This window comes from Sphaerodactylus townsendi, unplaced genomic scaffold (genome assembly GCF_021028975.2).
Source record: "Sphaerodactylus townsendi isolate TG3544 unplaced genomic scaffold, MPM_Stown_v2.3 scaffold_22, whole genome shotgun sequence".
NCBI lineage: Eukaryota > Metazoa > Chordata > Lepidosauria > Squamata > Sphaerodactylidae > Sphaerodactylus > Sphaerodactylus townsendi.
This window is the reverse complement of record NW_025950385.1, coordinates 73,444-99,449: the sequence shown is the minus strand read 5'-3', so window position 1 is coordinate 99,449 and position 26,006 is coordinate 73,444. Positions and strand designations below refer to the sequence as shown.

At 46.6% G+C, this 26,006-nt stretch overlaps 1 protein-coding gene and 1 pseudogene across 1 annotated transcript; one reads left to right on the top strand and one right to left on the bottom strand.

Moving 5' to 3' along the window:
- The window catches only part of LOC125425216, a 44,255-nt pseudogene that overhangs the window by 5,812 nt on the left and 12,437 nt on the right, over positions 1-26,006 (bottom strand).
- LOC125425214 (transcription factor CP2-like) lies at positions 2,129-7,815 on the top strand. The gene is made up of 3 exons (XM_048482773.1): positions 2,129-2,783; positions 5,378-5,471; positions 7,630-7,815. Exons 1-3 carry the CDS (start codon positions 2,571-2,573, stop codon positions 7,809-7,811), a joined length of 489 nt encoding a protein of 162 aa, XP_048338730.1. The 5' UTR covers positions 2,129-2,570; the 3' UTR covers positions 7,812-7,815.

Below are 26,006 nucleotides of genomic sequence, written 5' to 3'. Positions count from 1 at the left end.
TCATTCATTCATTCATTCATTCATTCATTCATTCATTCATTCATTCATTCATTCATTCATTCATTCATTCATTCAAATCCATCTCTTTTTCCCTCACATGTAGAACATTGACAGAGTCAGTGTGGTGTAATGGTTAACAGCGGGGGACTCTTAACCTGGAGAACCAGGTTTCATTTCCCACTCTTCCACACAGAGCCTGCTGAGAGACCTTGGGCTAGTCACAGTTCTCTCCGAACTCTCTCAGTCCACATGGAAGTAGGCAATATTCTCTTGCCTTGAAAACCCATGAGTTGGCGGCAACTTGACAGTGCTTTAAACCACCACCAGGACATCGGCAGCTTGAAGGAAAGCATTCTTGATACAAGTAATGCAAGAACACGCTCTTCCTGGCCATTAAATGTTTGCTTATTGCTTCCAGCACAGAATGCAGTCTCCAAAATGTACATTTGTAAAGCATTTCTGCGATGCCTGCTGTTTGCCTGGAAGACACTACTTACTCATACCACTCTCTCTCTCAATTAAAACTCCTACCCCTACACAAATTACTCCATTTACAGAGTTATTCCAATCAAAGAGCACAATGAGTTAGAGCGGGGGAGATTTATGGTAGGATGCATGTAATTCCACCCCACCATTGGCACCATTTCAAGAGGCATTCTCCCTTGTGCAAGAGCGTGCCTCTTCTAAGAAGAGGCTTGCCATTTATATGTTTATAAGACTTCATAATATAAAAAAAAGTCATCTAACTGATTAGCGGGGAGTCCTGTTACAAAAGGTTCCATCACACCCATGGATTAACTACTGCACTAATCGTACCCAAGAGCCTTTCAAAGAAACCATCCCATGGCCCCACCAACGAAAGGAGAAACCACTCAGCAGGGGTCTGCCACCTGGGGCTCTCCAGATGTTAATGGACTACAATTCCCATCAGCCCATGCTGGCAGGGGCTACTGGGAATTGTAGTCCATGAACATCCGGAGAGCCGCAGGTGGCAGACCCCTGGACCACTGCTACGTTTCCTTACCGAAGAAAGTACTGCTGCCTGCATCCCCATCCTCGTGTTTCTGCTGGTCTCGTAACTGCTGTGGTTCTTGGCAGACGTAAATAGTCAGTCTTGGCCGCACCATCCTGTGGAGGAAGGAAGGTTTAAGCACCCAGGAGTTGAAAGGAAGTTGATCAACAGCGGGGCAGTAGAAAGAAAGAGCCGCCTTTGTTGTTATTTTTTTGCCTGTGACCGTGTACATTCTATTTATTTGCCATATTTTTTACACCATTTTCTAATCAACATTTTACAAAGTATATAACAGGGGTCCCCAAACTTTTTAAACAGGGGGCCAGTACACTGTCCCTCAGACTGTTGGAGGGCCAGACTAAAAAAAACTATGAACAAATTCCTATGCACAAATGATTGTAAAATGTTTGATTTCACCTTTCAGCCTTTCTGTCATGGTCTATTTTTAGAACAGTGACCAAAGTATGTCAAGTACAGGGTGGGCTCCAAATATTGTTGGGGAGGCTGTGGAATACCTTCCCCTGTAAAAAAAAAAAAAAGCAGAACTTTCCCAATGAAGCATTCCGTCTAACCCAGGATCAGGTATCTTCCTGGGTTCTTCCTCCCTAGCAGCCAGCAATTCGCCAGCCTGGCTGATGCCAATGGGAGTGAGGCGGAACAGAAAGCCTGAGAGCAACACATGGAGTAGCCGAGAGGGAAGGGCGGAGCAGGAGTTGCCACGTGTAAGGTTTCCAACTCTGGGTCAGAAAAGTCATGGAGATTTGGGGGTGCCATCATGTAATTGCAATCAACAGCTGTTGGGGCCGGTTCCTCCTCTCCCTCGAGCCCCCACTGCACATGAATGGAGCCATCGCCGCCATGCCTGGCGGGCCGGATAAATGCCTTCAGGGGGCCACATTTGGCCCCCGGGCCGTAGTTTGGGGACCCCTGATCTAAAGAACCGGGTTTGATCCCTCACTCCTTCACATGAGCAGTGGACTCTTACCAGGTAAACTGCATTTGTTTCCCCACTCCTACAGATAAAGCCTCCTGGATGACCTTGGGCTACTCACAGTTCTCTCCAAACTCTCTCAGCCCCACCTACCTCACAAGGTGTCTGTTGTGGGGAGAGGAAAGGAAAGGAGCTTGTAAGCCACCTCGAGTCTCCTTACAGGAGAGAGAGGCAGGGTATAAATCCAAACTCTTCTTCTTCTAGTTAGCTGCTCTCTTAATATGTTTTAGGTTGGGGGTGGGGGAGTGTATCCTATTTTCTGCAAAACGACTCCTAAGAGAACCCACTCCAGAGAAAATTGATATTTTGTCTCTCCTTCTCAACACCCTTCTAGAAAAACAAAAATGAATTCCAGATTTTTGGCCCCTCTCTACTACTTGAGAGTTGATTTTCTCCTTTCCCTTCTTAACCGTGGTTAAATGTCTATTTCAGCATTGCCTTTGGTTAAGACACAACTGAAGATAGCCATAACCAGGGCTTGAAACTGGTCCGCAAATGTCTGTTTTAGTTAATCGCAGTTAAGATCATGGTAGTCCTTTGCCAGAGTTAAAGCCAGAGGAAGAATTGATGGAGAGGTTGGGCAGGGAACTGTTGATCTTACGGGTGGCTGATGCTACATCTGTACTGTCCCCTTTGACAAGACGTGGTTCAAACTGTGTGCCTCAGAAGACTGGGTGTCAAGTGGAGAGAAGCCAGTCTCAGCCGCCTTCTGTTTCTTTTTGCACATCTAGAAACGGGTCTCCAAACCATCAGCCTGAACCTCCTGCTCCAATTACAGATGTAAGTCCGATGTCCTGTTCTGTTTTCCATCCCCAGCACAGACTTCTGAGGGGTTTATTTATTTTATTTTAATTTATTTATTTATTGGTTCCACTTTTATACCGCCCTCCCCCGGAGGGCTCAGGGCGGTTTACAACATAAATACAAACAAGTGGATAAATAAGATAAAAATACTAAAAATTAATATCAGTTAAAATGCAGCGCTACAGACCATAAGCATTTAAAACAGATGGCGTTCAACCCATAACTCCTCTAGTTCCTCTGAGAGGGGAACAGCGGATCTCAGTTGTTAATGGGCACCTATCAGCAGCCGGCCTCCCCAAAAGCCCGGCGGAATAACTCAGTCTTACAGGCCCTGCGGAACTCATGTAGGTCCCGCAGGGCCCGGACAGCTGGAGGAAGAGCATTCCACCAGGCAGGGGCCAGGGCCGTAAAAGCCCTGGCCCTCGTGGAGGCCAGCCGCATCATAGAGGGGGCGGGGATCTCCAGTAAATTGGCCTCTGCCGAGCGCAGAGACCGACGTGGGACATATTTAGTACACTTTTGACCTTCTTCCAAGAAGCTCAGGTGTCACCCTCCCCCTATTTTACACTTCAGATAAGCTCTGGAGCAGGGGTGTCCAACTCTGGCGCTTCAGATGTTCATGGAGTACAATTCCCACCAGCCCCTGCTGGCATGGTCTGAAGCGCCAGAGTTGGACCCCCCTGCTCTAGGGGTAGGTTGAGTTTAAAGAGTAACTGGCTGCCCGGTGGGCTTCTTGGCAGGGTGGGGATTTGACTTGTGTCTCCCCAAATCCGAGTGGAACTCTCCAACCACTGAACAATCCAGGTTCTTTGATCTGGCTCAGCTCATGTATAAAATGATCTTATTTCTCCGTTGGACCCCTGAGTCTGCAACTGTATCCTGTTCCACAGAAAGATGACAGTAGGGCTGTGTAGTGATCCACCACATGCTGGACCTTCTTTGTTATAGAATGCTCTACCTGGGTCTTAGTGCCTACCTAGCCCTGCTCTCCCCCCCCCCTTCTATTTGAATTGGCCCCTTCTGCACGTGCAGAATAATGCACTTTCAATCCACTTTCAATGCACTTTGAAGCTGGATTTTACTGTGCAGAAGAGTAAGATCCACTTTCAAACAACTGTGAAAGTGGATTGAATGTGCCTTATTCTGCATGTCCAGAAGGAGCCTAAAATACATTTTGGCATTCAGTTTAATTTTATGACCTTGGCACCCAGCTGATTCACACACCTTTGCTCCTGGCTGGCCTTCCTCACTTGCCATGCCGATTGTACCTGCTTGCAGTGAGCCTGGTCTCCCTGCCAGTTCCAGCTGTCCAAGAGCAGCAGGCTGCAAGCCTCCCTTATTCAGGCAGACTCATGACCTACCAGCACCGGAGGAGGAGGCCTACTTGTCTGCCTGCCCTGGCGACTTTGTTAGTGATTGCAGAATAGCCCAGGGATATCCTTTGTGATTGGATTTATATAATAATAAGCCTTTATTTGGCATAACAATAATCATAACACAATAAAAAACCTGAGATAAAAGGTATACAAATACAAAGGTTTAAGTTAGAATATAAATTATTGATTGTGCATCACCTCCAGTAAAAATCGTGCTACCAATTCACAAGTATCATTGTCAGAATTGTCCAGAAGGAAAGGGAGTCTACCTGATTCTCCCATTTCACTAGGTATCCTAGAAAGAATATTGGAATATTTTGATCTGATATTAGCAGATTTAGGGCAGCAAAGCAGTCGATGTGCCCATGTTTCAATTTGTTGTTCACCACAAGAGCATACCCTTTCGCTCATTTCCAAGTTGTTAAATCTACCACGCAATAAAGCGGAGGGGAAAACATTGAAGCGAGCAAGTGTGAGGGCTCTTCTCTGCATTGGATTAGTCAAAAAATACAAATAGGGAGCCATCCTGTTTTGATATAGGGGTATTGAAAGATGTAAGGGTGAACAAGTTTTCATAGCAGCCCTAAATAAATTAATCCATTTGCTTTCCAACAATTTTTGTTTTAACAAGTTGTAGGATTCTGAACTAGATAGGGGGAAAAGCGAGTCGAGAGATATACCAAGTGATTCACTCTTTCTTTCGATCAGAGAGAACCATGGATTAGCCTGAGTATCAGACAAAAGTAGGTGAATCAGCGAGTGCTCATCATGCATGATGTGATTGGATTTAAAATAGCGGTGAGGAGAGTTCCCTCCGGAGGTAGATATGCCACTCCCATTCCGTTGGCCATTTTGTCAAGGAAGAGCGTAACCAAAGTTTACAAAAAGCAAGTACTGGTGACAGTCATTCCGTGAACTGTAAATGCTCTTGTATCAAATCACCATGTTCAGTAATGCACAACCTAATGATTTTGACAAAGGCAGCCCATGAAAATGAATGATAATTCTCATATTCGTTCGGGACTGTATTCTAACGCAGAAGCATACAATTTTCTCAACCGCTGCACCTCAACTGTCCGCACTATCATCTTTCTGTGGAACAGGGTAATAATAGACCCCTGAGTCTGCAACTAATACGCAGTGATGCCTGAAAGGGTTCCGCCCTTCAACAGAAATTGTATTCTTCTCTCGTAGAACCTTCTCCCAACAACCACACCTCAGGAAGCTCAGCAGTGGCTGCTTCGAAACCGCTTCTCTACTTTCTCTCGGCTTTTCACAAATTTTTCAGGTTGGTGATGAAAGTGATTTTTTTCCCAGCAATTAGGAGAAGGCCTCTTCATTTTGATGCTTCAGTTACGTCAGCACTCACGATTTCTCCCGTCCAAAACGATCTAGGGGCCTCTTTATGCCTAGGCATCTCCTGGGTCTCCTGATGCTACTCACAGTGTGCATTTGGAAGTGAACAAATCAAAATCCAAGCCAAATCAGCTCCTTTCCTCAATGTAGGTGTAGTAATTAATCCAATTTATTGTCGAAGGCTTTCACGGCCGGAATCACTTGGGTGCTGTGTGGTTTCCGGGCTGTATGGCCGTGTTCTAGCAGCATTCTCTCAAGATCCTCTGAAGATGCCAGCCACAGATGCAGGCGAAACGTCAGGAGAGAATGCTGCTAGAACACGGCCATACAGCCCGGAAACCACACAGCACCCAATTAATCCAATTGTTAGGGTTTTAAAAATTGGGAAACTTTAGAAATGACTATTCTGTTGCCTTGCTGTCTGCTTTTCAGAGCTGGAGCCTTGGGAAGAGGCTACCTCCCCACATTATCTGGTGTTGGGAGTCCCCTCCAGATCACTTGAGCTCCCATGTTGGAACTTAGCTATCTCTTACCTGCCTGAAAATTGGAAGAAGGAAGTCACACCTAGAAATGTGTTTCTGATTGAAACCAGTACAAACACACTATAATTATTAAAATTATTTAAAGAACAGAATTGAAAACAATGTGTTATTGGAGGCTTTCACAGTCAGAATTAACTGTCTGTTGTGTATTTCCAAGCTGTGTGGCTGTGGTCTAGCAGCCTTTGTTCCTAATGTGCAGTTTTTTTTCTCCATCTTTGGAGGCATGTCACGGTAAGGTGTGTTTCTCTCTGTGACACAGTGTGGCGTGCTTGTATGATGGGGTTTGTTTTTGTCTACCTCACAGGGGAGAGAGGTCACCCAGATACATGCAAATGGGACTCACACACCCCCCCCCCAATGAGGTGGACAAAATATATACCCCGCCGCACAATCACTCCACACTGTGTCTCGGAGAGAACCACATCTTACCATGACAAACCTCTGAAGTTGTCAGCCATAGATGCGGGTGAAACAGTGGGAGCAAAAACTGCCCCACAGCCTGGAAAACCCTCAACAACTGAAACTGACAACAATTTCTTTGTATATCACTGCTTGCCGTCTCTGCTCTGTGCTCCCCTCCATCTCATTGTTACTATACCCTTCTTTCTGTCAGACTCTCGAACGTGGAAATAACAGAGACCGTAGGAAAGTCCAAAAGCAGTTTATTCCATCCGAAGGGTAACAATGTAAAGCAGGATCTGAGCTAGAGAGCTCAGATACAGGACTTATATCCTGTAACCCCCCCCCCCCTCCCTGTTTCGCCCCACACCAAAGGTCCACTGCAGTTTCTACTACAAAGCTACAAAGAACCTGGGAACCTTTCACACCTCTTTGAAGATGGGCTGGCGCCAGGAGATTGCTAGGAAGGGAAGAGGGAAACAGGAAAACAATTGCAAATCACACCCAGCAAGACATCGAGATACTGACAGGCATAGTCCTGACATTTTCAAGGGATTCAAGGCTACATATTTGGTTCTTAACCACCCCCATCTTATCTGTATTTTTTATCCCTGACCTCATCCTCCCCAAATGGCATTGACATATATCTTTTACTGTTGATGCTGCTGCCATTGGTATGCAAAACAGGGACGACCTGGTTCAAGGTGAAGGAAAAGAGATTCCACCTAAACATCAGGAAAAACTTCCTGACAGTAAGTGCTTTTCGACAGTGGAATGCACTACCTCGGAGTGTGGTGGAGTCTCCTCCTTTGGAGGTTTTTAAACAGAGGCTGGATGGCCATCTGACAGGAGTACTTTGATTGTATGTTTCTGCATTGCAGGGGGTAAGACTTGATGGTCATTGGGGGTCTCTTCCAACTCTATGATTCTGTGAAAAGAACAAAATCAGCAATGTAGGGAAGCGTGTATGCCTCCTCACGGGCTGGCATCCAGGGCCGTTATCTGTGAATGAAAACTAGCTGCGTTGGTCTGCTAATTTAGGTGGCATCTAAGTAGCAGGTGAGCCATGAAATGTGAGAACTGCCATGTTCAAACAATTGCTGACTCTTCATTCCCTCTACCCTTTTCCTTTTGTTTTTTACATCCCAGGGGCAGATTTATTGAAACTAACCAGAGAAGATGTCATTCAGATTTGTGGTCCTGCAGATGGCATCAGGCTCTTCAACGCATTAAAAGGACGGTACGTAACATCAGAATGGGTTTCAGACAGTTGTTGGAAACTTTTACTCGGAGCCGCAATAAAAACAGGGCTCCTGCTTTTTGGTGCTTGAAAACTTGCTGACCAAAGAGAATTTTGGCATGATGGAGGTGTCCCATAATAGACCAGATACAACAAGGAATGTCAAGCAAAATGCCTGTTGGCTTTCCTGAACTCTCTGGAATGTCAGGTTGGACCATAACTCTATGCAAACACGACTTAAATTGGATGCAGAATATGTTTCTAGCTGGTAGGAGACAGACTGATGAGCAAACTTCTATGGCTTCTTCTTTAAAGGCAGTTTTCAGTCAATTTCAAGGATTAATTATTCTCATAGCCCAGCAGAATAAAGCATATAGTAGCAAAGTGGTTATAAGAAAAACAACAACACACATTCTCTCTCCCTCTCTCTCTCCCTCCCTCTCTCTCTCTCCCTCCCTCTCTCCCTCTCCCTCTCCCTCTCTCTCCCTCTCCCTCCCTCTCTCCCTCCCTCTCTCCCTCCCTCTCTCTCTCTCTCCCTCCCTCTCCCTCCCTCCCTCTCCCTCTCTCCCTCTCTCTCCCTCCCTCTCTCTCCCTCCCTCTCTCTCCCCCCCTCTCTCTCCCCCCTCTCTCTCCCCCCCTCTCTCTCCCTCTCTCTCTCTCTCTCTCTCTTCCAGTAAAGAGTAGTACAAGTGCCCAGGTATGTCACTAAATAAACGCCTGCAAGAAGAAAGGAAGTATCCCATTCCTCCAGTTTTCCTGGGAGCTTTTGGAGGATAGCGTAATACATACATACCTTAAGATTATTATTGAATGGGCACTGCTGCAGCACATGTCCAGCTGTTGATTAAAGACAACTTTTGCCTTATATGGAGGAACTTTTGCCTTATGTGGTTCCTTATGGGTTATTTTCGGGTTAGGGTTTTTGCCTCACAGGTTATAGAATGCTCTATGAAATATTGACAATTGTGAGCACGTTCTGATTTTGATCCACTTGTGTTAAAACAAGAGTTAAGCTTTCCAGTGGCTCACAACATCATTGGCAAGTCCTTCCAATGAACGGGCCTGGTCCTCTTCTGCTGAGGACTGCAGGTGGGTTTCTGTTAAAGGTCAGCAAGAGGCCAAGCCGTGCCGCAGACTTAATGTTCCAACTCTGATGGTTGAGATAGTGCCACAGTGCTGTAGTGGTGGCTGCGGGCGGGGGTAGAGCAGCAGGCTCCATTTATTCCAAGCCTCTCGACAGTAAGTTTTAAAATGTGCTTTTTTCCCCCATGGAGATTGATTTGCTTTTTTCGACCAGGTGTTCTAATTGCTATAGTTTGTAGAGCTGAGGCCTCTTCCGCACATGCCTAATGATGCACTTTCAATCCACTTTCACAATTGGTTGTGAGTGGATTTGGCTATTCCGCACAGTAAAATCCAGCTGCAAAGTGCACTGAAAGTGGATTGAAAGTGCGTTATTCTGCATATGCGGAAGGGCCTGAGAGTAGGGATGGCTGGAGGCTTTAAGGGAATGAAGACCAAAAAAAAAAAATCAAACTTGGATCAGCAGAGGATAGCTTAGATGGGCCGTAGCTCAGAGGTAGAATACCTGCTTTCATGCTGAAGCACCCATGTTCAATCTCCAGCATCTTCAGTTACATCAGGGGTCTTCAAACTATGGCCCTCCAGATGTTCACAGACTACAATTCCCATCAGCCCCTGCCAGCATGGCCAAGTGGCAGGGCTGATGGGAATTGTAGTTCTTGAACATCTGGAGGGCCATAGTTTGAAGATCCCTGAGTTACATGAATTGTAGCTAGCGGGCCCTATTCTGACTGAGATCTAAGACCTGCAGCCAGTAAGAATAAAAATAGTCCTGAGCTATACTTTGTCTCAGGAAAATATGATCAGTTGAGGCACGGCAGCTGAGAAAGTTGTATGCTTCCGCATTCATTATTTTGTCCTTTATTGGACCCGGTACTTTGAATAATTAAACTGAATGCCAAAATGTATTTTTACTTTCCAACGGATTGGGGCGGAGGGGCAGGGGAACAGGGCTAGGTAGGCAGCGCATTCTATCACAAAGAAGGTCCGGCATGTTGAGTTCTGTGGTGGAGGAATACACAGCCCTGTTAACATCTGTTTCTGAGTCTGACTAAGTAGACCGTTGACCTTGATGACATACAAAACAGCATCATGTGTCGCCTATGGCAAATGGCAGTAAAGAATTTGGAGGAGAAGAGGTGATGAGCGGAGATCACATACAGAGAGAGGACACGAAAGTGTCACTTTCCCTCTCTGTCTGGGAAAGATGAGCCTATTCCTGTGGTGGCGAACCTTTGGCACTCCAGATGTTATGGACTACAATTCCCATCAGCCCCTGCCAGCATGGCCAATTGGCTGATGGGAATTGTAGTCCATAACATCTGGAGTGCCAAAGGTTCGTGGGGGGGGGGTGGGGGGGGGGGGGGGTGGGGGGGGGGGGGGGTGGGGGGGGGGGGGGGTGGGGGGGGGGGGGGGTGGGGGGGGGGGGGGGTGGGGGGGGGGGGGGGTGGGGGGGGGGGGGGGTGGGGGGGGGGGGGGGTGGGGGGGGGGGGGGGTGGGGGGGGGGGGGGGGGGGGGGGGGGGGGGGCGGGGGAGGGGGGGGGGGGGGGGGGGGGGGTGTGGGGGGGGGGGGGGGTGGTGGGGGGGGGGGGGGGGGGGGGGGGGTGGGGGGGGGGGGGGGTGGGGGGGGGGGGGGGGGGGGGGGGGGGGGGGGCGGGGGGGGGGGGGGGAGGGGGGGGGGGGGGGGGGGGGGGGTGGGGGGGGGGGGGGGGGGGGGGTGGGGGGTGGGGGGGGGGTGGGGGTGGACACCCCTGATTTAGTTGGAGTCTATCCCAATCTCTTCCAAATAATGTCACGGTGGGTTGTTTTATACTTATATGTTGTTTTATACTTATAGAAATTAACCCCAATGATGGTCGTAAAACTTGCTAGAGATTACTGAAGAAGGCAAGTAAGCCAAAATGCAATTTAATGGTAGGGCATTTTACTCATGTGCTTACAAGCTTATTTGAGCCAATTTGAAGGGACTATCACCCTCACCAAAAAAGCCTTGGAAGATTTGAATGGAATGTATTTTATTTGGATGTCTACAAAAGGATCGAAAGTAACTCTTCTTAAGATATGTGGTCTGGTGCTACTTGGAAAAGATTTTTTATTTTCAAGAGTTTCCTATAAAAAGGACTGAATATTTTTCAAAGACTTTTATTTATTTATTTATTTATTTATTTATTTATTTATTTATTTATTTGAGTATTCATTCATTCATTCATTCATTCATTCATTCATTCATTCATTCTGCCTATCTGTCTATTCATTCCATTTTTTAAACCGCCCTCCCCCAGAGGGCTCAGGGCGGTGTACATCAACATCATCAACAAATACAAATATAAAAAAACAATCTATAACACATTAAATTCATAGAATTTAAACAATTTAAAATTTGCAGATGGCGACTCATCATCCCAACCCCCCCATTCCCCCCCAGCGGAGACCAAGATGGTATGAGGGTCAGATGGTCATTCCGGCTGGCCAAAAGCCTGGTGGAACAGGTCTGCTTTGCAGGCCCCATGAAACTCCTGAAGGTCCCACAGGGCCCTGGTCTCTCCTTAGGGAGCCTGTTCCACCAGGTAGGGGCCAGGGCAGTAAAAGCCCTGGCCCTTGTTGAGGCTAGCCGGATCTTTTTTGGACCAGGGATTTCCAGGCAAATCAAGCCTCCCAGAGCGGAGGGCCCTAGTAGGGCAGTACCGGGAGATACGATCCCTCAGATATGTAGGCCCAATGTCAGCTGATGGCCTTAAAGGTCAAAACCAGCACTTTGAAGATGGGCCCGAACCCCATGGGCAGCCAGTGTAGATGGTATTGAAGTGTTTAGTTAAAAAATTGGATGTATTTATGCAGGTATTTTTGTTGCTGCCTTTGAAGATTGTTTCTACATGCTACATTACTGGATCTCTTTTTGTTATATTTACCTAGATTTCTACTTTGTGAGGAATTGCAGTTGTCTGCACCTAGAACACAGAAACCATAAGGTCATTTATATATGACATATATTATGTTGCATTACCAATTGGTTTGGTGCTTATAAATTGAGTTCATTTTGCATAATATTTGGTTCATTTATTATATTACAAATAACCGCCACTCAGTATATTTAGAGTGTGAATATGTTTCTTGTTGCAGCACTTATGGGAATTGTAGTCCAGGAACATCTGAGGTACCAGAGTTGGACACTCCTGATTTAGCCGGGTGTCTATCCCACCCCTTCAAATACGCCCATGGTGGGTTACACAGTCTAAAAGCACATACCGGCATTACCAGAAAAACTTCACCGCTAATCAGAGATAAAAATTCCTGAAAAGCATACCTAAAAGTGCAACTCCAAACTCAATCCCTCCCCTAATCCCCCACCTCGGCTGCAGGTGGAGGGCAGGTTCCAAAAAAAGCCACTGGTTCAGCGGGTATATGGCATCCATCAGTGAAGTGCCAGGGCAAAAATTATGGTGTTAACCAGGTATTGGTGGTCTATTACAGTGATGGTGAACCTTTTCGAGGCCGAAGTGCCCAAAATTGCAACCCAAAACCCAATTTATTTATTGCAAAGTGCCAACACGGCAATTTAACCTGGAATACTGAGGTTTTATTTTCGAAAAAACGGTTGGTTCCGAGGTGCGCATTACTCGGGAGTAAGCTTGGTGGTAGTCGGTGAGCTTTGCTTTGAAGCAAACTAATGTTAACACTTCTCAATGGGTGACTCACCACCCTAGGAGGGCTTAGAGGCAAGCCCCCCATTGCCAGCAACCGAAGCTAGACTTCCCCAGGTAAAGAATTGTGCTTTAGTTCTTCCCATAAAAAAAATCAGTGGGGTTTAACAGCACTTTTAACAGGGTTACCTACATGTCGCGCTCCAGCTGCCCAGGCCAGCCTAGATGTGCGTGGGGGGGTGATTTTCTGCCCCCCCCCACATGATCTAACTCTGTGCACGCTGCTGCCCACAGAGAGGTTTCTGAGTGCCACCTCTGGCACCTCGCGTGCCATAGGTTCGCCACCACTGGTCTATATAACATTGGCACCTATCGGACCTCTAATGGGAGGGTATTCCATAAAGTGGGGGCTGATACAGAGAAAAAACCCCTTACCCTCAGAGGGTCGAGACTGGTAGCAGCTCCCCACCCCCCCACCCCAACCTCAGTACCTGTGGCAGTCTATATGGTCCCAGACTGTGGGAACTGGGGCTCAGAACAAGGCTGGAGTGGGTGTCCCAGTAGCAAGTGGGAGTTGTGTAGGGTATCAGAGCACCATTCTTCCTGCTTGCCCCTTACTTTTGTGAAACAACTCCAGCCTCCACAGTCTTGTTTAACTTTATTTTTATCACCCTACTCTGATGAACAAAAAGCACCAATCATTTATTCAGATCCCAAGCAAGACGCATTGTTTGGTCTCTACAGTCATCATTTGCCCCCAGGAGGAAAAACACAGAATGCGCAAGAAAATTGCTTCCTGGAGGTCACAGGAAACAAGGTTAATTCTAAATACTGAGCTTGTAAAGGTCCCTGGTCTCACCAATTGGCAGAAAAAATACCAGCTTTTTTGTCAGACGGTTCATCGGAACTATATTTGCAAGAGCAAACTGTAGAGTTTTTTGAGTCCTGCATCGGTCATAGTTATGGTAATTAAAGACCGGCCAGTTAAAGAATTTTCTAGCTTTCTTTGAACTCTACCTCACGCAAGGGAGTCTAAACGGTCTGTGACTCCATACAGATTTGGGTAAACATGAAGTTGGGGGCATAGAAAAACTTTATCCATGTGGATCTCCTTTGTTCAAATCCATATCACTGGTAATCTGATATGCACAACATCAGGGTAAACACAGGGACACAGATAATGCAATGGAATCCATACAAGCAACACATGTGTGTATGTGTGTGTGCATATGTGTACAGACCTGGGTACACAAAACTAGGGACAGAAGTTAATTCCAGAACACAAGGAATGTGTATGCAGAATTTTCGTCTGATATTCTACCTACTGTACTATGTGCTTCTAAGTGACAAATAAGCCCTTCGCCACGGCTGGAGAGCTCTCTCACCTTTAATACTCTACCTACAACTCTGGCAGGTACAAAGGCTACAACACTGTGGTTACAGAATTTCTCCTTACCCAAGTCTGTTCAATAGCGCAGGACCTCACACCTATAGCCTCATCTACCTCCTAAACAACAGCAATTTATGAAGACCTAAGGATACTGCAGTGCCTAATGGTTTACCTCTGTAAGTATCGTAGTCTCGTACGCATCGGTTGGTACTTCTCCTTCTCTTGAGGAGTCCGCTTCTCCATTTTCTCCTCTGTCCGCCTTTTGCTTCCTATCAGCTCCTTTGGGCTGGAAGCCAGACATTTTTTGTTAAACTAATGCTTGCAGTCTCCAAAAGGAAAAAGTCGGGCAAAAGCCTCTTTCTTAAACTGATAAGGAGATTGTAGGAGCCGGGTTGTGTACCCAACGTTGATGCCCCTTGAACACAATGAGGAAGGCTGGCAAGAATGGGAACAAAGTGTGTCGTGGAACCCTCTGAGAAATGAGACTGAACTGCCACAGAGACGCTTCAAATAGCTGCGATGGTTTTTTTTTTGAAAGAGCAGAAAAGACGCCAGGACTTCTATCCAGAAGAAAATGGATTAGCTTCATTGGTCCACTTGGATTGGACACACTGCCAGAGCAAACCTCTATCCAGTTCCAGGGAAAAGGACCGTCACAGTAGAACAACTGCGGGTATACACTGGCATATACCCTTCCTCTGTCTTAAGGGACCATCCTCCTCTTAAGTGTAAGGTTCCCATGACTGGAGGAAGAACTGCTTAAGTTGGAGGAAGGTTTCAAATCCTAGTTCTAGGAGTAGGAGGATATAGGCTCCCTGCCTTCTGTCATATTCTCTCTGGAAAGGACAACTGAGTCCCTTCCTTACTGGGAAGTTTCCGGCACAAACCAGGGGGATTTTATCTAGTGACTGAAATGCATTTACTTAACTCAATTGTAACTTCTTTAAGAGAGATATGTAACCAGCCTCGCTATATGTCATCATCATCACCGCCATTCTGGGACATTCTTTCTTTGATCTTTTTGCTTTATGGTTTCACATGCCGTGTGGATAACTAGGTTTGCCCCCCGACACTTTTGCAGTAGTCTCATGGGAAACAGGGTTATTTCCGTCGTCAGCCCCTGTAGGGGTAGGGATGCCAAGTGGTTTTATCTTTTGTCTACTGTTGGTCTTGGGGAGCTTCTGCTCCAAATCCAACTTCTTTCTCATTACTTCCTTGGGGAAAGGGGAGGGGGGGATCAACATTGTATTAAAACGGGTAGCAAAAGCCAGGTTCCCGTGAACTGACTTTGCTGTTGGTAAGCTATGGGCTTCGTGGCCGATCAATAAACACTGCTGGTCACCACTACAGCTGGCCCCGCTTATTGCTTCAAGGTTCAAGACCTAACAACCAGGAGTAGCTGGTACTAGTCCAGACTTCAGGGGCAGGGGAACCTGCGGCCTCGACAGCCGCATGCCCCTCTTCTGCCCTTGCACTGTGGCTCCACCGAGCTGAGCTGCCGGCTCCCCATCCCAGCCTGCCCCCCAGGCAGCAGGGCGGGCGCTCCAACTGCCCATGGTCGGCTACGCTGGCTTTCTCTCTCGCCTGCCCCCCCCCGCTGGAGCAGGGCGGGAGCTGTCTCGAACCGCCAGCTCCCCGGTTTCTGGCCGGCTTCATCTCTGCTCGCCCTGCAGGCAGCAGGGCGGGTGCATCCATGCACTTCTGTGAATGATGTGAGTAAAAGGTAGAAACCCCCCTATATATATATATATAGCGCTATCTCTATTTTAAATGTCGTACCATTTATTTGCGGCTCCAAGTGTTTTCTTTTCCCGTGGAAAACGGGTCCAAATGGCTCTTTGAGTGTTAAAGGTTCTCTACCCCTGGTCCAGACCTTTCAACACCGGAAGTTGGTGTGAGGTGGGTCACATATATTTTACCATGCTGCTACTGGTTGAAGATTTAGGGTTTGGAGTTCTCTTTGCAGAGTTTGTTTTATTATTTAGGACAAGCTGGATCAGGGTTTGGAAGCTAAGCAGAGCTGGCCACGGGTTAGTACCTTCTGAGTGGGAAACCAGCAAGGGTTGCTCAGTGTAGAAGGGCAACAGCAAGCTACCTTTGCTGCTCCTCTTCGGCCCTCATGGGTGCGGCCACCACTCTAGTCATTTGTAATTCAACTGCACATTCCTCTTGCTTTTATTAAGACTTTTAAGTGTGAAGCTCTAAATACTTTTCCCCTCAGTTCTGTGTTTTTGTATGCAAAGAGTCCCAAGGTCACCTGTGTTTTGCATGCGAAGAGTCCCAAGGTGCCAGGCAGACAACACTAAGATCTACGCAGACCAGTGGTGTGAGGTTATAATAGGCAACTTTGTGTGTGGGTGAGGCTTCTTCCCGGGTGGATTGGTGGCATACAAATTGGATATATGCAGTATCAACTCCTCCGGCACAGACGGGCAGAAGGGCAGCTAAGGGGGTTGAGAAGCTTTTTTGAACATAAAAAAAATAAAATGCTTGTTCCCTCGGGGTCTGTATTAAATTAACAACAAGCCTTGGGGTGGGGGGGTGGGGAGTGAGCCGGACTGGTAATCAACTCTGCCCTGGCTGGGTTTAAAAGTTCATTCCGCTCTATTGTCATCAGCTTAACGTGAAAAACCTGTTCTAGGGCCTCTCTTGCATTTTGCATTCCCTTGTTGGAGCCTTTGCAGATTTTTATCTGGTGAGCGCTATGGAATCTGTTCCCAACCCCTAGAAGCAGCAGTAACTGGACGAAAGCATTGTGGACGGGGATGGTGTTCAACGGCCCGAACCTTCAAGTCATCTGCCCTGTTCCAAGGAACTTGGGACCACACTTCGGTTGTTGATGAGGATCTACCCCAGGGGTCTGCAACCTGCAGCTCTCCAGATGTTCATGGACTACAATTCCCATCAGCCCCATGTTATTTGCAGACCCCTGATCTAACCTAAGCAAGTATTGTTGGAAGACTCCTTTTTTAAAAACAAAGGAGCATTCTACTTGCCTCTGCTGCCTTGTCTCCCCTAACATCTCTTTCCACAGCCAAGCTCAGATGTCAAGAGCATCCAACAAGAAGTGGAAAGGTGCTGAGGGGGGGGTGAGAGGGTCACCTCCCCTTCACCTTGTACACCTCTTTTCCCTCCAAAAAAATCAGATCCCGCCCCCCATCATATAGAATTGGGGTAGACCTGGATTTAAAGAAATCTGGCTGTTGCATCTAGCTCAGACATCATATTCATTGGGGAACTGGAATCCAAAACCACCCTACAGCCTCCATCAAGTGCGTTCCACAGTTTCTCAGAAAAATCAATAATGCCTCAAATTCTCTTGTAGGAGAAAATCTGCTTCCTCTCAATATAAGACATCCCCGAAAAAATAAGACATAGTAGAGGTTTTGCTGAAGTGTGAAATATGGGCGGGTCCTCTAAAGTAAGACAGCAAAGTTTTTGTTTGGAAGCATGCCTGACCTAACAGAACACAGAAAAATAAGACATCCCCTGAAAATAAGACATAGCGCATCTTTGGGAGTAAAAAATTAATATAAGACACTGTCTTATTTTCGGGGAAACACGGTAATCTTGTATTGGCCCACAAATGTTTCCAGCCTGATGCTACACTTTCATTATCTGCGGCTAAAAAGGTGGTGGTACACAAGTCACCGGGGAATGGTGTTTTGTTTGGGGGGACAGAGGTTGATACCCATAATGACAGAACAGCTCTGGCTAAAGTTGGCATCTGGCTCAATCTAATTGTGGAAGTGGATGGTTTTTTTTTTCCTGTGGGTTGGTTCACCCAGCCAACTAGGGACAGTTGAAAGTTTAGGAGTCAAAACTTTATTTAGACTTCAGTATGCAAAGACCTCCACAGACCAGATACTGAAAATGAAGTACATTAACTCCAAAGTTTTGTCTAGAAAAAAAATAATAACTAGTTCTACCTTACATACTGTCAGGGACAAACAGTGCAAGAAACTAAGATTGCAGCTATTCTTAGAATTACATTTGGAAGCCATTCAGCTTGCGCATAAACACAGTAGTCGGGCTCTGAATAAAAGTCAAAGGGGAGAGAGATGGACATCCTGGTTAAAGTTTGAACATTCGTGAATCTCTTTTTTGAGGAAGCTTGTATTTGCAAGCAAAAAATTCATTAGCTTCATTTGCAGTGTGTCTGTCTCCATTGAGACTGAAGCCAGGATAGAAACTATGAAAAGCAATTTAATCCAGATTGTGAAGACTATTTAACGAACCATGTTATAGAATCATGATCAAAGAAACCAGAAAACAGTATAAATAAGAGATGTTTATGGCAATAAAACAGTGCTGCTGTTTTTTTCACCGGTTAGGGTAAAATGCAGCTAATATTGCTGCTGTTTATCGTTAACACCTAAGTCCCTCAGTGTTAGGCCCTTGCCTTTGGATGTTTTGAAAACTACAGAAAACTTTTCATCTCACCTTTAGGGGAATCTCAAAAGTGACTAACAATCACCATCTCTCCCTGCCCCCCCCCCCCCCAATAATGGGCAACTCTGTGAAGTGATGGCAAGGACAGAGAGAGTTTACAAGGAGGAAGCACTGTTGATTACCCCAAGATCACCCAGCAGTCTTTATGTGGAGGAGTGGGGAATTTAACCCTGTGGTTCTGCTCAGGGAATACAGCCCACCTGTCTTAATCACAACATCATGCAAAAGACTGTTGAATAATGGAAGAAAGACAGTCCAAGTGCATTTCTCAACATTAACGTGCTTTCCCACTGAAGCAACGTTCAGTCCCCTGGTCTTAGGGGAACAGCTTTATTTTGATTTCAACACCATGTCGAGGCACATGTACCTTAGCAAGATTCCTTTGATCTGGCAGCTTGCAGAATGCAAGGTGCTCCGTGATATTCTCCATTCTCATTCTCTTTAAAGGTTGTCAATCTGAACTCGGAACGGCACACCCTTCTCATCCACCGTGCTTCCGCATAGTGAACTCATTACTGATGCAATGCAAATCTGTGCATGATAAGGAAAGCCATATAAGAACAAAGAAAAAACCATTCTTTGGCCAGACCAAGGCTCCATCAAGTCCAGCTGTCTGTTCACACAGTGGCTAATCAGATGCTCATAGGAAACCCACAAGCAAGATGACTACAGCTGAGCTTTACTCCTGCCCTGTGTTCCACAGAATCCTAATATAATAGGAATGCTCCTTTGATACTGGATGAACTAGGGTATGCATCAGGACTTGCATTCATTTTCGGAATAGGAGCCATGGAACATGCTATCTTCCATGAACATGTCCATTCCCCCTCTTAAAGCCTTCAAACCTGGTGGCCATCACTCACATCCCTGGGGCAGAGAGCTCCACAATTCTTTAACAATGCAACAGTGTGAAGAAATACTTCCCTTTGGACTGTTTTTGAATTCTCTAAGCATTCCTTCTGCTTCAGCCGATGCCAATCGAGTTTATGGTCACCGACATAATGAAAACTATGCACAGACTGGTTGTGGTGGGTTTTCCGGGCTGTTAATGGCCATGGTCTGGTGGATCTTCAATTCCTAACATTTAAGCTCTGCATCTGTGGCTACAGCATCTTCAGAGGTGTATCACAGAGGGAAGTTAGGGTTAGGGTTGGAGTGTGTAACAGACTTCCCTCTGTGATACACCTCTGAAGATGCCGGCCCCAGATGCAGGGCGTAAATGTTAGGGAATAAGATCCACCAGACCACGGCCACACAGCCCGGAAAACCCACTAGAACCAGCGCTGAATCTGGCCATGAAAAGCTCCTTCGACAATACATCATGCACGAAGACTGATTACCATAAAAACATTACCAAGAAGCATGTCACAAGCAAAGGGACATCAACTAGCCTGGGGACCCCTGATCATACAACAACCTGGGAAATCCCTAATACCACAGAAGGAATGCTCCCACCCCTGCTGTCTGCATCAAAACAAAATTGCTGCTTTCACACACAGGACAAGGAACGCTTGTTTCTATCTGGAAGTTGAAAATTCCAGCCAGGACGTAAGGAAACAAAAAATGGCGGTAGATGTGCTTTATTGAGATTGTATTTTGAATAATGATGGGATGAGATTGATAGTTTATACTCTAATTTTGATATGTTTTCATGTTGTTTTACATATGATGATAAGTATTTCTTGCATGTCTGTATATGATGCTTCTTGCGCTAATGCTATATGGTTATAACATTAAATTCGATTCATTAAATGCTGCGCTGTAGAGGAAGGGGAAAGGGTGCATTGCATGGAAGAGAGAATAGGAATCATGGATCGGGGCCTGTAGGAGCAAACACAAAAAAATCCCTTAAGCTCGCTCCTAATTATCTTTCAGCAAGGATTGAGAGCTGGAAAGCACACTCAACGGGTGTTTGGATTGAAAGCTCAGGGCAGACGTACATTTTCCAGATCTCTTCGAAGGACTGGGAACGCTGCTCAGATTCATGTGATCTTCTGTCATAGATCCGTCCCCCCTAGTCTGACAACTTCATGCTCTCCCCACTCTTAAATCCACCCTGCTGTTTTCACTATCATAATTTTCACTACCGTAATTTTAACATCTGCACCCAGAGAGCAGATACCATAGGTAACTTTGAACCTGAGCTTGCAGCCCTTTCTCCAAAGGCAATCCTAACACTATTAATGCCAGGTTGGGTTTGTGCTAGTGGGAAAATAGCATCAGTTTAAGGGCTTCCCTTGATGTCTTAACCATGATGAAAAGAGAGGGGAATGTTGCAATAACATGCAGTGGTAGGATCAAAAAGGTTAACAGAATGGGTTGTCTCACTTTTTCTTTGTTTGGACACATTTAAGAGTTTCAGGTTTATGGAACAGCTATTTCCAAAAAAAAGTATGAAGGAGAAACGGAGTGTTGAGCTGGACAGAATAAACAGCAAACACGACTTGCTTTCAGGTCACAAAACTAACGGACACAGTGGCAGTGGTCATTCCTGGGGCACAATTTAGTTTCTCCTAGATCACCCATTGACTTTTGCAAGAAGAAGGGCAGCAAGCAACTCCTCGACTATGGCCCTGTGCCTCTAGTGGAGAGCTATTTCCATACATTAGGATAGTGAGAAACAGAGCAAAGTTGCCCTGAGCCTTCAACACAGACAGAAGGATCAGTAATCCCAAGGAAACAAGCTTCAGATGTACAGAGACTTGATTCGGAGAATCAATTTATTTGTCTTCAGCAAGGTACATCTGCCCTTCTGAAGAGCTGTGAGCAAGGCCAGTTCTTTTGTCCAGGGGTGTCCTAGGGATTTTCATGGACTACGATTCTGCGATTGGACATGCTGGACAGGGACTGATGGGAACAAGTAGGTCCATGAACATCTGGGGGGCACCAGGAGTTGGACACCCCTGCCCTCTAAGTAGACAGTCTCCACTTTAGTTGGAGCAAATAGCTGGCGATAGTGAGAGAGGGTAATCAGGGTCAACAACACTTATGTATAAGGTAAAGCATAATCCTGGGCAAAAACTCTCAAAGCCGAGCAGCAAGTTCTGCCATTAAAATTGGTTTCATTACAGAATAAAACAGAAACAAAGAAATATATTGTACTAAATGAACATGCACGCACAAAAGAATACAGGAGATGACTAAGAGAAAGGGGGGGGAAGTTGGATAGGGTTCCAGGGATGGGCCGTAGTTACCTAATATTGGAAGGGATCCGCGGGGAAAGCAGCACTGAAGAGGAACACTGGCCGTTGTTTCCAGGGAGTCCACACACACACACAGTGAGGGATGTTGCCCATAGATCCGAGACCCACACACACTATAAATGGCACATGGGACCCACAATATTTATACTCCAAAATGGGTCCTGAGGACAGTATGGAGGTTAGGCTGGCTACAGAGGCAAAAGAATTGACTGCATTTTGGGGTTCCAACAATAAGATAGGATGCAGCTTGATAGGTTGTCTGGACCTCGAGAGAATGCCCGGACTGAATACTGACCTGTCCCTGGAATACTTGACTGAATGGTGGGATGGAGTGCAGGTAGGGAAGTAACGGTCTGACTCGGAGGGCTGATTAAATCACCTGCTAGGGCAGTGGTGAGTGAACCTTTGGCACTCCAGACGTTAGGGACTACAACTCACATCAGCCCTTTCCGCCATGGCCAATTAGCCATGCTGGCAAGGGCTGCACAATGGGGAATTGTAGTCCATAACATCCTGGAGTGCCAAAGGTTCAGCCACCTACGGGCCATTCAAGGGTGACACAGTGGAGATCAGCTAGTCCCACTGTTCAGAACAGACACTTAGCTTATAGGGCCAGGGTGAAAAGGTTCAGCTGCCAGCCTTCTTCACTGCCCAACCTTTGACATACAAGATTGATTCCCCAAGAAAACTCTCTTGAGGACCATTTATTTCAGGGAGAGCAGAGTCTGGCTCTTATGCCAGTCTTTGGCCCCTATAGCAAGAGGAGGGGTCCAACTCAGCTTGCATTTCCTTTCCTCCAAGGTAGGACTGAACACCCAAGAAGAGACCTGCTTTCTGATATATTTGGTCAAAATATATATTTTAAAAAATCTAACTATTTGGATCTCTCCCATTTTAAATTGATTTGGTTGTTCTTGCAACACTGATTATTTGCACCTACTTGGGGTTTTGCAGTGGAATCTCTGGTTTGACATTGTCTTTGATTCTCCGGTTGTACATAGGGGCACAGATTTTCTAATTTTACATTTGTTACACTTGCAACAGTTTCTATTCAGTTTAGCTTGGGCCGGCTTCTCTCGATTTGACATAGGGCTGGGTCCCTCAAATTGTACATTTGTTGGTGTAAGGCTACCGCCACATTGTCCCATGAGAACTGCCAGGACGCTCTATGTGGTTCTGCATTGGCTGCGTTGAGGCTTGTTAAGTCCTGGATCCGCATTGACAGGCTTTTTGGCCAGGAACTGCTTTTAGCCACCCCCAACCCCTGCAATAGCAAACAACAGAAGAGAAGATGACTGGGGGCCCCGTGGTTCAGCGGCCCATAGAATTGCTCTGCTTGGTCTAATTCACTCCAAATTTAGGAAGTTATTTGAAGGGCTGATGGACCAGTAGATTAGCTATATAATTTGGTCAAAGAACAGCCCCCTCCAGAAAGATTCCCTCTATAGAGAATAATGGAGTCAAAATAACATTTAGGAAGTCCCCTCCCCCTCAAAAAAAAAAAAAGCCAATAAAAAAACCAAACTGGTATTTTGGACCATGGAAAACAAGGGAATAACAATAGTTTTGTCTCCCGATCACCCAGTCTCACTGCACTGAAACAGTTCCTGACCAGGAGTCTTTGTATTCCTGGCAATCAGTATTACGCACTTCGAAGCATAGCAAGTTTTCAGAGAAGCCTCTCCCAAATTGGGAGAGTAAAAAAGCAGTGAAGACTTCCCAGGCTGTAATTTAAGAGGAAGAGTTAGCTGCCTCCCATCAGTGATGGCCAGGGGATGGGGAATCCACTGCAGTGTCACTCCTGCCCAAGACTGGCACTTCTTTTGTAAACAAGCGCAACAGCTGTGCCTGCTCTAACTTGAAACTGGCAGCCAAGATTCTGAAATGATACTCAGCGATTCAGTGGCCTGGGCAAACCAGATCAGAGGTGAGGGAAGGCCACGCAGAACACACTTGGAAGCAAGGAATGAGGAACTGCCCCATTATCACCCTGACTGGCAAGGGTTGCATGGGCATGGTGAACGGACCAGGAGGTAGAAAATGTCAATCAAGGCACACAGCAGGTGGTGGAGCTTGGGGTCAGAGAAAAGGTGACACCTGCCCCATCAGCTGTCTTCATCTTTCTAAAATGGCCTGCTTTGCAGCTCTGAGATCAGTGCATTGAAACTGATGGAAAGTTACATTTCCATGCCTGTTCTATGATACTGGGATACCCTTACTGCAAAACACAATTACTCAGATTTACTGCAGTAAAACAGACTGCATTGATGCGTTGCTGCTAGCAATCTTGTACTCTTTTCTGGAAAATCACTGCAAGATGCCCTTGAAAAAAAGCCTCTTGGTGAAAATTTGGGGGATTTTAACAAATGAATATATTTTGAACCTACTTTTTAAACTGGTAGTGACTGGTCTGGCCTTTTTATTTCTTCTTGTTGTAGACCCTGTCGGCTGAGCGGGGGATGGGGGGGATCTAAGGGCACCTTGTATACATCTCTATTTACCTGAATAAACACAGAAGTCCTCTTTGAGGGATCCCAAAGAAACTCTACAGTATTCAGTTGTGTTGGGTTTGCCCTGGGATCAATTATGCCCACAGACATTGGAATATCTGCAGAAGAGAAAATCCACACAGTTTAGAACAAGATGCATGGCAAATGCTAGTAGACAGGTATAGGACATACCGTGAACTTAAGGGACTGGAACACTGAAGGGAAGGAAACATTTCAAGGAATCAGCAAGTTTGCACAGACATCCAATTGCATACTTACAGGTCACACAAAACCCCAATAATTTAGGCAAAAGCCTAAAAACCTTCACAGGCCTGACAATCTAGAACAGGGGTAGGGAACCTGCGGCTCAAGAGCCGCATGTGGCTCTTCTGCCCTTGCACTGCGGCACCACGAGCCGAGCCACTGGCCCCATCCTTGCCCGCCCTGCAGGCAGCGGGCGCACCAACTGCTCGTGGCCGGCTGGGCCTGCCATCGGCTCCCCCTCTCTCCTGCCCCTTTGGAGCGGGTTGATTTCCCAGCGGCCGGCGAGGCCGAGCCGCTGGCCCCATCCTTGCCCGCCCTGCAGGCAGCAGGGCGGGCGCATCCATGCGCTTCTCAGAATGAGCAGAGTAAAAGGTAAAAAAACCCCAAAGGTTCCCTACCCCTGATCTAGAAGTTCTACTACAGCTACAGACATAAGTCTTACAGAACCCTCTACAGAGGAATTAAAGGCAACAAATGAATGCAGTAATGATGGGAACTGATGTCTCTTCTTTGCCTGCAGTTTCCAAGACAATTAAAAATATTAGAACCATGAAATTAAATATGACCAAAAGGCATTCTAGCTCTCCACTCTGTGCAAAATTTATGCCCGCGAGGCACTGCTAGAGAACAAGACCTGCAATCTGGATCTCAGGGTTTCTACAGTACCTGCACTTGCGTTCTGTTTGGGAATGGGGATTAGAGAACAAACAGTTCAAGAAAAGCTCATGAGAAGACGGTGAGGCTGAATTTGGGAGGTGAAGGCAACATTAAAAAAAACTCAAGACATAAGAGATACCTGGGCTGAAGGAAAAACTCCTCTGTGGCATGTGAAATACAAGTCGTCGTATCGTAAAAGCTTCTAGAATCCTGAAGGTCAGTTTGGAGACTTTTCTGCTATTCTTTAGGCATTAAGCCAAGCGCTTCTCTTTAATCATACTTTTCAGCCTAGTCAGTTTTATGGTTGGCAAGAGTCTGCAACCAGGAGTCTGCAACCCGTGGCTCCGGAGCTGCATGTGGCTCTTTCAGCCTCCATGGGTCAGAGGGAAGCATGGGCGTGTCCCTCCAGCTCTCCAGAGCAGTGCTGGAAGGAAAGGTGAGTGGAGGGGCCAAACTGGAGGTGGCTCTGCGCTTTTCGCGTCCCCTCCACTCACCTCTCCTTCCAGCTCTGCTCTGGAGGGCTGGAGGGACACGCCCACGCTGCCCTCTGACCCCTGGAGGTCAGAGGGTAGTGTCGGCGTTCCTTTCAGAGCAGCCGCCATCCCCCCTCTGCCCCACAGAGCAGGCAGCTGCAGAGGGGGCTTCCCTGCCCGGCGCCTCCGTCACCCAGCGCTGGAAGGAAAGGTGAGTGGAGGGACCAAGCCGGAGGTGACTCCATGCAGAGCCGCCTCTCCGGCTCAGTAGATCTTCGGGGCCGTGGAAAATGGGTCCAAATGGCTGTTTGGGTGGTAAAGGTTGTCGACCCCTGTTCTAGCCAGAGGGCTGCTTTACGGATATCATTTTAGGTGTCTTCGTCTTGTTACAACACTGGGGAGATTGATGCCCACCTCCCATAACCGAATGGCCTGAGATCCTTACAACCTGATCAACATTTGAATACATGGCATTTCGGAGACAACTGCGCAGGGAGATATTGTTAGGCTTTTGGAAGATGCTTCTGTGCACATTTACTACCGTTGTTACCTTTTCTATTTCTTTTCTGTTTGGGGATTGTAATTCAAAAATAAAATTTAAAAAAAAGAAGTTTCTTAATGTTTTTGTGCTTCT

Bases quoted from the DNA above. Each gene is read 5' to 3' on its own strand.
- LOC125425214 (XM_048482773.1), top strand. From the start codon at position 2,571: ATGGAGAGGTTGGGCAGGGAACTGTTGATCTTACGGGTGGCTGATGCT. The intron at 2,784-5,377 runs GTAAGTCCGATG...CTTCTCTCGTAG, and splicing joins CTCCTGCTCCAATTACAGAT to AACCTTCTCCCAACAACCAC. The intron at 5,472-7,629 runs GTTGGTGATGAA...TTTACATCCCAG, and splicing joins GCTTTTCACAAATTTTTCAG to GGGCAGATTTATTGAAACTA.